Consider the following 11,067-nt stretch of genomic DNA (forward strand, 5'->3'; position numbering starts at 1 on the left):
TCATTACCTATTATCGATAACATCAGAAATTATTCCGTCACCGGCTGAATCTTTCGATGCCGAAGTAGGAAGGTGTGGCAGGCAGATATTTAGAGCCGGGGAACCAAAAACTGGTTGTTTGCCCTTTCTCCATCCTTGTTTCCACCGCAATTCAGATTCCCCCTTCATCCCCATCAAAACGAAAAAGAGAATGAATCTTTTAATCCCCAATATCCCACAGCAGATCTCATTCTCCAAATCAGTGTCACTGTCACTCTCAGTATCGGTGACACCCACTCCCCAGCCCCCCGTGCGCCCTCGGTTTCCCGCCATAATCCGAATGGGCGGGGGACCGAGGACGTACCCGGGCGGGGTCTCCAAGTGGCAGTGGAAGCGCATGCAGGCCAAGAAGGCCAAGCAGCTCCTCAAAGCCCGCCTCTCCCGCGAGCGTCACATTTATGAGATGCGCAAGCGGGCCGAGCTCCGGGCCGCCGTCTCCGACCTCGAGAGACCCTGGGAGCCCGTCCAGCAGGCCCCCACCTTGTTCTCTGTGCGGGCCGACGAGCAGGTCAAGGTCCTCGCCGACAGGTTAGAAGCTAGTTATGCAAATTGTGCATCGCTTGTTATGCTATGTCAATGTGATGATTGTGACATAATTCAAGTTAGTTATGCAAACTGATTTTAGAAAAAAGCACAAGTAGTTGAACAATTTCATCATTTGGGATCCTATTGATCACAGGTTCCTGAAGGCAGGTGAATAACATTTCACTAAAGTGAAAAATCTTTCGGTTGCTAAATTAATAAAATTTCGTTTCCCAGGGATTAAGTTATTTAATTGGTTAGACCTAGATTCATCAGTTCTAGTTATAAAAATTGTTCTTTCGCACGTGTGATAGAGCTAGTTAGGCTGTTAGAGTTAACTGGGTAAATTTATAAAAAATGTTATCAGTACCTTTGATAGTGTTAAGTTAGTCAGCTAGAGTTAGTGGCGATAGTTTGAAGTTAAATATGCAAGTTGTACTACTCACTTGTTATAGGATTTGCTTCATTTATTGATGTCGGAATGTACAGGATGCACTGTTCATTCGACAGTCTTATCATTTGTTTGAGTACAGGTTCCAAAGACCTGGTGGGTTTGACCTCTGGAGCGAGAAGGACGGGCCTCAGTTGTTTGAAACTCCTGATGAGTTGCCATCTGCAAGGTTCTTCCCCAAAGGGGTTGTTCATAGTATCAGGCCTTATAGGAGGATTGATGCTGATGAGTTGCTGGGGAAGGGTAGCGGGGTTAGTGATCATAGAGATGGAGAGGATTCTTCTTCTGCTGCAAGGTTTTTATCTGAGGGTCTGGATGATGAGTCTGATGATCAGGAGTGTTCTTCAGCTTTGTTGAGCTCTTCAGAGAATAATGGGGTGAGTGTTCATGGTGGATTGAAGAATGATGGGAGGAATGGACAGAGACTTTTGTTTGAGCATGTTGACAATGAAGGGTTTTCTTCTTCTCCTTTGGATTATGGGAGGAAGGGATTGAATTCTGGCGGCCGAATGAGGAAGAATAGGAATGGAAGCAGGCTTATGTCAGAGGGTGGTCGTGATGGGTTTGATAATGAAGTGTGTTCTTCTTCTCCTTTGAGTTATGGAAGAAGTGGAGGGAATTATGATGGTAGAATGAGAAGGAATACGAATGGAAGGAGGCCTTTTTCAAAGGATGATGATTATGGATCTGATGATGGGGAGTATTCATTTTCTCCTTTCAATTCTGAGAGGAATGGAGTTGATGGCAGAATGAGGAAGAATGGGAATGGAAGGAGGTTTCCATCAAGGGATGTTAGTGGGTCTGATGATGGAGAGTATCCCTCTTCTCCTTTCAGTTCTGAGAGGAATGGAGGGAATGTTGATGGCAGAATGAGGAAGAATGGGAATGGAAGGAGGTTGGCATCCAGGGATGTTAATGGGTCTAATGGGTCGTACTCTGGCCGAGTTGGTTCTGGTACGAGGCAGGGTTGGGGTAATCCTAGTGCCAACAGAAGAGGTAGTGCCAACAGAAGAGGTGGAACATACAGTAGCAGAAATTCAAGCTATGATTTGCCAAGATTCAGAGATGCTAATTCTGAAGTTTATGATATGGATTTGCAACATGATGGAAGTTACGGGTTCCACAGGAAGAGTGAGCAATCTAAATCTAGAAATTGTTAATGGTTTGAACACTCAGTCAATCAAGGCATTGTAGAGGATGAATCGAGTGCTGCTATCGGCATAATGTTTCTTGAGGAAGGTGACAGATGCGGAAAATGTATTGCCATTTTGGTAGGCCTTTCTAGTCAGCTTAATTCCTCAGAATTTATTGATTCCATGAAAACAACAATGTCTTGTCTGAATATGCAGCAAGTTGAATTTGCACAAGGACCTGTCAAATACTGTATTATTTTGTATATATTACGAGTCTTGAAAGAACATTACTCGTTATAGCTATTTATCATTTAGGTCTTTAGTTGAAATCCATAGAAGTTTTAATTTTCATGATTGCCATGTAGTTCTTCTTGGGTGATCTGTTCTTTAATTCTGTGGTAACTGACCTAAAGTATTAGTACGAATGAGGTCATAGATTTGTTGAAAACAATCTCAATATGATGAATTGCTGATCAATTCCTAAATTGTATTATTCAGAGTAGCTTAATTCCTCTTTCTTTCTTTTCTGCTGAAACATTCTAATTTCAACACAAAAACCTGGTATTTTTATTGTACCAATTAATACTTTCTCATGTTATTAGTTATTGACTGTGTATGAATCTGAATAAAATTCTGGATAAACACTTGGAACTTAGCAGATATTAGCACATGCCTTCTCTTTGCTATATGTCAGACTTATTCATGCTTTTATGTTAGACTTCATGACGATTTTGTTATTGCCAATAGCAATAAGGTTATTTAAGCATAAGACCATAGTTCTGTTCAAGCTTCGTGGTGGTCTAGAGATTGATTGTTGCTCCTCTTCTTACTTTGGTCTCTATTCTGTTCACTCCCTCAGCTTCCTTTAAATTATTGGCTATATTTGGTTATTCGTAAGCAATAGAATCAACACTTATGACCTGTTCTCAATGGAATTAGTGTCTTTGATTTGCAAATTGTTGAACATGGACATGCTTTCATTATTGTATTATTGTGGGTAAAGAGACTTCCTTCAATTCTTTCAGTATTCCTTTCCTTATTTCCAATACATTTTGGCTAATGCCGATGGCAAATTGAGTCAGGAAACATATTAGGCTATAATCAATGACATTTTAAATCTCGAAGCTGAACATGGTGACAATAATGATCGACTTTACAACAGAATATGCCAAAGATGTATAAAAAAAGATGGTTTAGTTGATGCTGGTGCTTAGTTTTTCAACAGAATATACCTTTTGGAATAGTTCCATGATTGCCAAGTAGTTTCTGAGTTTCTGTGAATATGAAAGTATTTGATCACTTCTGGTATCACTGATATTCAAGCTAATAGTTTGCCTACAATGGCTTACAAGGAGTGTTTCCTCTAATTTGATTATGTTGGCCCTTTATTTTTATGCCTTATTTATTTGTAGAAGTTGATCATCTTGTCCTTTGTGGCATTTGAGCACAATGATCTTTGTGATGCCATTCTACCTCAATGGTCTTTGGATAATAAACTCCCGTCATGGAAAAATTCGATACATCTTTATCTTTTTCCATACATCTTTATCTAGATAAATTGATGTAAGAATGTACTAGATTATTAAAATGAGGAACCCATATAACGCATATGACCAATATATATATATATATAAATTAATAACAGTCATAACACAAATTAAGATAATGTAGATTGACATCTAGATATAAGTTTTCATGTTAACTTATGCGAACAGAATAACCCGTGAAAAGTGTTTCGTTTTGAATGCTAAGATACACCAAATTCATGTCAAATTGCGTTAAAGGTAAACATTGTGTTTGACTTTGAAGGGTTATCAGTAAAATTTACTGAACTGCTCAAACATGAAGCAGTTGTAAAGGGGAAAAATTGAAAAAATCATAAGAAAACAAGACAAACTCATCAAGGAAGATGGCTTTCTTATATATACATATACACAGGAATCACACACATAATCACAAAAGGCATAACAAAAACAATTGACAAAATAGTGTTAAACTATTTCATTGCATGCATTGCAACAAAAACTAAGTTGCTAATAGTAAACATTATTCATCCCAGAATACAACCCTTATGAGTCATGACCATACACCATATTGGCCACAGTATCACTTCCATCGCTTGAACATGCCATGCTTCCAACGCTTGCCGAATTTGCCATGCTTAAATTTCCCATGCTTAAACTTTCCATGACCAAAGAACCCATGATGATGACCATAATGACCATGAGTCAAATGGTGAGCACCATACATAGCGGCTGCAGCAGCAGCACCCCCTGCTAACATTCCACCAACGCCACCAGGCCAGTGCCCTGTTACAACAAGAAGTCAGTACCCACATGGCTTCATATTGAAATCAAATCATAAGCCTTCATCCGGAGAAGCAAAGATGCATTATCAACATAAACACATTCCAGAAAACATTAGGTGAGAGTCCTATTAAGAGCAGCAGAGCCAGAATCTTAAGTTGAGAGGCCACATGGTTCAAAATTTTTTAAGTAACACAACGGCATCAAATGATCCAACTAGCGCTCAACCATGTGGGATAAGGTATTATTCTCGTTGTTGATATAAGAAAAAAAGAGGATAAAACAAAGGATTTCAACCATAATTAATCATAATAAAAGGACGTCCCAACGCACGAAAGGAGAGCTATTTCGTGTCTAGAATTCAAAGTTTGTATTGATTTGATATCGCTCTAGCGGCTTGCACCAAAACAGTGCTTTACTTGGATTCAAGGGAGCAACCTTACTGATGTGCTAAGAACACCCTCTTCAACATAATTTATATCTATACTAATGATAAAAGGGATACAAGTACGTAAATAACTACCCATTTTGGTGTTTCATATTCCAAAAGCACCCTAATAGTTTTTGTTTGTTATTTCCCTCTCTATAATAACCGATGTTCTCATACTGTTTCCAAAAGTTAAGATTTTCATAATAACTTCTACTATTACCAAATTGCAAAAGTAAATTGATGAGCACTTATTGACTATCAATTCACTAGAGGAATTTTCTGCACAACTTTTTTCCCCCCAATTCAGAAATACCTTTATTCATATATGTACTCAAAAAACATTTTTGCTATCCTAAAACTTGGAATCCAATGCCCTCTACAAAGAAAACAAAATTATTGTCATCTCAATTAATCTCAATTTTGTTACATCATACACATTATACACATCAATTTATGAGTTATAATAATTTCCATAAAAGGTTAAGATTGCTAAGTATACCTGAATTATGATGGCCATGTGAAACAGGATAAGCTTGTGGTGGATACCCCGAAAGAGGATAACCAGCAGGTGAATATCCCGAAGGAGGATAACCAGCAGGTGGATACCCTGAAGGAGGATAACCTCCATGTGGTGGATATGCTCCAGGCGGCGGATACCCTCCTTGAGGTGGATATCCTCCAGGAGGATATCCTCCGGCGGGTGGATACCCGGCTGGTGGGTAGGCAGTTGGGGGATAGCCTCCTTGTGGTGGATACCCTGTTGCTGCTGCCGGGTATGGAGGGGGATAGGGTGGTGCTGATGGATAATAATGGCTTCCTCCTAAATGTGAAAATAGTCCTTTCTCACTAGTCTCACCATCATTCTTGTCTTTACTCATTCTAACTCAACCTAAGATTCATAAGTAACCAAGGCAGTACATATAAATAAATAAATAACGATTTCTCAGTTTATGAACTGCAATTCACATAAAATTAACAATTAAAGGGGATTAGGGTTCAAAAGGAAGATCAAATCTTGCGCAAGATGGTAAATGGACAATGCAGAACAAGAATTGAAGAAGCAGGGGAACAATTTTTGCATATAAAAAAAATAGAAAAAATTGACGCCAACTAAGAAAGGGGAAAAAGAATTAATTCATGTCAATCCAAAGGGAAACCCAGGAATCTTCGCAATGATAATAAACTGTAATAATTAATTGCTTGAGGCTTACTCAGTTGATTTCACAATTTGATGATCCTTTCTTCTTCAAAATCAGGCGTTGCTTCAAAGCATTTGCTTTCTGATTTATTTATTGATTGATGACCTGAGCATCCACCTAAAAGGCAAAAACAATAAAACCATAGAATATTTATATACATTTGGACAATTGGGAAACGTAACCATGGAACTTGAATAATCTCTAGTCTTGCGTACTTTGACTAAGTGATCTTGAAACAATTGGCCCTTAAAAACAAAAGAAAATAAAACCTAGAGTATTTTTTTTATGACTAAATAAAACCTGAGTATAATATTTTAATTTGGAATTAGGATTTAATTTTTATTTGTTTTAAAAAAACTTCGGATGGTAACGGTAAGTTATAACTCAGATGTCATCGTCTTTATATTCATCTAAGAGATTGCGAATTTGAAACCTCCTATCTTCCGTAAAAAAGACTTGATAAGTAAGACATCTAATTCTAAATTTCTAATATTCTATTGTTGGGTAGGGGAATATTTCCCGAAACATGAAAATTTTTTTAGGAAAGACAAAATTTAACCGGTTTTCTTGTGAAATACTTACAAAAATACAACTAATTTTACCATATAAATTGTATAATTAATATTATATTTTACAATGAGTTTACATCTAATTATATATGTATTTAATTAGCATTTAAAATAAGTCGTTCCATTAGATCCGGTTAATTAATTAGTTCGATTTTGATAATTATATTGTATTACCATTTACCACCACTCATTTTTTTTATTTTATTATATATTATTTTAACTATTAATAGTAATTAATTAATAGATGGAAAAAGGATAAACCACTACACCCTCCGTTTACGAAAAAGAGATGTAACAAAATAAAACATCTTATTTGACAAGAGAGATTGTGACATATGCATAAGGAATGAGGGAACAGCAGTGGAACCGAAAGTTGATGTTGGAGTAGAAAAATAGTGATGATAAACTGATAATAGAGTTAAGGAATGAGGGGTAGTTTTGAAAAAAAAAATTGACGACATTAAAAAGTTGAGTTAATACTCGAAGTGATTTCTAAATTTGCACTCAAATTTCAATGTCATTTCTAAACTTAAAATTGTCTTAAATTTGTCTTTCAACGTAATAATGATTATCCTTGAGATATTTTTCGGTGACGAAATAATGACGTGGTTAGACGGAGACCAACGCTAAAAGCCATACTGTACTGGTAAAATGTCGCCGTTTTGCGCCCAAATAGAACATAACGACGTACATGATGTTTATGTTCTATTTGGAGTAAAAAATGAAACGACGATGTTTTACTAGTCCAACGTGACTTGTAGCTTCTATCCAATCACGTCATCATTTCGTTATTAGAAAGTATCTCAAAGACGATCGTTGTTAAGTTGAAGGACAAATTTGGAACAATTTTAAATTCAAGGACGATATTGAAGCAATAAAGCTCGACTACAAAGACCACTTTAAATATTAACTCTAAAGAGTTTAAAAAACGTTGGGAATAATTTTAACCAATAAAACATGTTACAGATTATTTTGATTTTCAACTCAAAGGTTAATGGTCAAAACGATACGAAGTTACGAATACTTCCATGTTAATAGTTTGCAGCTTCATGTATCAAACTCCTAAAATAAAAAATAAACTGGAAAAAAGTAGTTAGTCTAATTAATAAAAATTACAAATACAACAACGATTAATTCTTTATTTTATTATTTTACCAAATTTAGTGGATCTTTCTCCAAGTGTAAAAGTGATGTGGATCAGTAGATCTAAAGTTACTACATGATACAACTTTCAAAAAAAAAAAAGTTACTACATGATATCAGTGTATCACTCAACAATCACCCGCATTTATTGCGAGAAAATACTAAGTACATGACATGTTAGACAAGCATACAAGTTAACGGTGGATTCATGGCTGATACGTACTCCTTTAATGGCATCAGCATGATCCATTTGGTCCATGCGTACCTAATAAATGTTCCCAACATTAGAAACCCCATCATGAAAATAAAAGAATTTTATGCATATATCGTCAAAAGGAGTTTCCTTACATTCTAAGAGCATGTGAGCTTTTTCTATTGTGGTTGACACACAAAAATACATGACATGGCAGCATAACATCTTGTGTGACATGGACAAGATTCCTCGACTCAAGGTTGATGGTCGGAGATTAATATCACCGGCGAATTAGTCAAGCTTGGAAATTACTACTGCTTCTGGTACAACCTTCGGTAGATTTTCGCACCTTCGTATTCTGCGTGAATCTCTCTCTCAGTTCTTATCCCCATTGGATTGCTTAACAACCACCCTTCACCATCACATGAAATATCCGGATTCAATGTATCAATGTGTTTGAGCTTGTCAACTTCATCAAACTGATCTCTCATGTCAAGTGCCATTTCAAGCACGTCGGACTGTACAAACACCTGCCATAATACAACCACAGGTGAATTTAAGCGAAAAGCAGCCAAAATATCTTCAGAGGTTGTCCCACCTAAAGCTAACAACTATCTTATCATGTCCATGAAATATCGTTAGAAATTGAATTGGATGAATATTTTTTCATAGCCCTATGGTGAGATCTCTCTGGTTCAGGCGTTTTAGCATCTTCAGTGAATTGTGGGTGTGCCCTATGAATTTACACTAGTTTCTTTACTTCTCACCAAGTCTATGGGATTTGTGCCTATGTGAACTAATAAGCGCGTGATGGCCTCTTGAAACCTTGTCACCAGATTAACATATACAATTATGTAAACCTTTAATCAAGTATATATATAGAGCAAGCAGAATAAAAAAAATATACCTGTCCTCCGGGCACTAAATTATCTACAATAGCACCAACCAATGGCTTCTGCAGAACTCTCCTTTTATGATGTCTCTTCTTGAAATGTGGATCTGGACACTGCATTCATGGGACAAAAGAACAAAAGTCAGCAATTATGAGGCTATTTGACACAAAAATCCTTTTAAAAATAACTGTAAGAGATAGGCAAAATGTATGTCTTAGAAACTATTTCTATTATAAACTCACCAAAATTGAAACTAACTGCAAGGGCCCAGGATATGCTTCTACCAACTGCTTGAAAGAAATCGTGGCATTTGCAAACAAGAAATGTCTGCATTTTAGTGTAATGGTCATTATTCCGTTGTTGATAAATGCAAATGCATATTTGATTTACTTCACCATCTAAATTAAGTTAAGGACAGTACATGTTATCAAGACCCAGATCTTTGAGCCATATCTCAGCACGCTTGACGAGCTACACATGAAAGAGTTACATAATTATCACACAAAAGGAATGATAAAAGGAATTCAAATTTACTGAAAGGGAATAAAAATCAAATGCAATAGAATTTAGAACCAAAAGTAACATATTTTTGTACCTTTCTCCGTATTTCCAACCCCAAATAATTTCTCACTTTAGGATTCCTTTTAGCAAGCCACATAAGAAACCTGCCACTACCTAATGTTATTTACAGTAACAGATGAAATAAATGAGTATATGTCCCTCATGCAAAGAAATGTCAATGTGATTACTTCAAAAGGATAAAAAATGCCGGAAAAAACACATAATAAAAGAACTTTATTCAGATGATATGGGAAAAGAGTCAATGAAAATATATTATATCAACTAGAACACAATATTTTGGTTTAAATTCAATATATATAATTACAGTTGAAATACAACTTCAGCAATACATCATGAAATAAGAAAACTGTCATTGTTAACATACATGATCCATACTAACAGTTAACAACCATAGATAAAAGCATATGACAGATTTAAAGTTTGTCATCTACCGCATCCAATATCCACCATGAGCGGCAGCATTGGATCTGCAAAGACCTGGTTCCAGTCTGGTACTTGTGCAGGTACCTATTAAGAAAAAGGAACAACTTTAGTTGAAATCCAAAAAGTCCTACAATGCATGGCTTGATGGTTTATCAAAATTTAACACTCATAACGCATGATACAGAAACTAAATATGCCTGATTTTTGTGTGTAGTTCTTATCAACATATTAAAAAAAGGGTAAACCACCAAAAATGCTTCTGAATTTTGTTATCGACAAAAATACCCTCAAATAATTTAAAAACTGTGTCAAAAATGCCCAATCGTGATTAAAGACTTACTCCATTAATGGAAAAGCGTGAGGTGACTTACTTGCTAATGTTAGAGTTTTACTTGACATATAAAAAGCTCCGTTTGCCACATCATTCTTTTCCGTTAACGTAAAATGTCTCAATTCACGAGCTATTTTGTTAGCGACAAAATAATTAGGTGCATTTTTTATGGTTTACCCTCTTAATAAAATTACTGTACTCCCCTCTAAAAATGAATAGCGAGGATCTATCAACCAGTGGTTCAATAAAATGCATTGTAATATATTGACAGAATTGAATTCAATTTCACTATGATTTGAATTACTTTGTTTGAAATAAATCAACAAATATAAAATAATCAAATAGAGAATTTCAGTTTATTTAAATTGAATAACATTAAATCATCAACTTACTGAGAAAGAAGAGCTCAGGGGATTAACATGTTGCCTTATCCTAACATGACCCAGATCCTGAAATAGAACACACAACATTCCCCGAGACATATTGAGAGATTGGAAAGCTACGCTTTGTAGAGGAACTCTCATCTATTCTATAGATTTCAATGTCACTACTAAAACCTAATTAGTGTAATTTCCAGTAAACAGAAGAAGAAGTAGGAGAAGGTACCAAGTCGTAAGAGAGATTGAGATCAGCATATTCCAATGCAACCAAGTCAGGGCTACGGGGAAGATGAGACTCTTGTTGGTGCTGGTCCACTTGAGCTGAAGAAGAAGACACGTGGCAGAATGAGAGAGGATAATTACGAGGGGAAGAGGGAACGGCAAGAAAGGATAACGCCGCGGAAGAAGAAGAAGGAGGGCGACTCCTCAGAGCAAGACACGAGTTGTGGCAGAACCGTAATCTCACGAGACGG

At 36.4% G+C, this 11,067-nt stretch overlaps 3 protein-coding genes across 3 annotated transcripts in view; 1 reads left to right on the forward strand and 2 right to left on the reverse strand.

Moving 5' to 3' along the window:
* Positions 7-2,647, forward strand: LOC107618964. Its single transcript, XM_016321160.2, has 2 exons — positions 7-567; positions 1,095-2,647. The coding sequence occupies exons 1-2, from the start codon at positions 191-193 to the stop codon at positions 2,170-2,172; spliced, it is 1,455 nt and encodes a 484-aa protein (XP_016176646.1). The 5' UTR covers positions 7-190; the 3' UTR covers positions 2,173-2,647.
* On the reverse strand, positions 4,028-6,259 carry LOC107619069 (glycine-rich protein A3). The gene is made up of 3 exons (XM_016321276.2): positions 6,093-6,259; positions 5,381-5,770; positions 4,028-4,454 (listed from the first exon to the last, which is right to left on the reverse strand). Exons 2-3 carry the CDS (start codon positions 5,757-5,759, stop codon positions 4,252-4,254), a joined length of 582 nt encoding a protein of 193 aa, XP_016176762.1. The 5' UTR covers positions 5,760-5,770; positions 6,093-6,259; the 3' UTR covers positions 4,028-4,251.
* Positions 7,830-11,067, reverse strand: part of LOC107615033 (tRNA (guanine-N(7)-)-methyltransferase) — a 3,888-nt gene continuing 650 nt past the window's right edge. Inside the window, exons 2-9 of the mRNA XM_021111751.1 lie at positions 10,821-11,055; positions 10,607-10,663; positions 9,892-9,967; positions 9,474-9,553; positions 9,300-9,349; positions 9,121-9,205; positions 8,893-8,991; positions 7,830-8,515 (exon numbers count right to left, since the gene is read on the reverse strand). Coding sequence (XP_020967410.1) covers positions 8,297-8,515; positions 8,893-8,991; positions 9,121-9,205; positions 9,300-9,349; positions 9,474-9,553; positions 9,892-9,967; positions 10,607-10,663; positions 10,821-11,055 — 901 coding nt within the window. The 3' untranslated portion in view covers positions 7,830-8,296. The remainder of the gene's footprint in view (positions 8,516-8,892; positions 8,992-9,120; positions 9,206-9,299; positions 9,350-9,473; positions 9,554-9,891; positions 9,968-10,606; positions 10,664-10,820; positions 11,056-11,067) is intronic.

Source organism: Arachis ipaensis, chromosome B09 (genome assembly GCF_000816755.2).
Source record: "Arachis ipaensis cultivar K30076 chromosome B09, Araip1.1, whole genome shotgun sequence".
In the NCBI taxonomy this organism is placed as follows: Eukaryota; Viridiplantae; Streptophyta; class Magnoliopsida; order Fabales; family Fabaceae; genus Arachis; species Arachis ipaensis.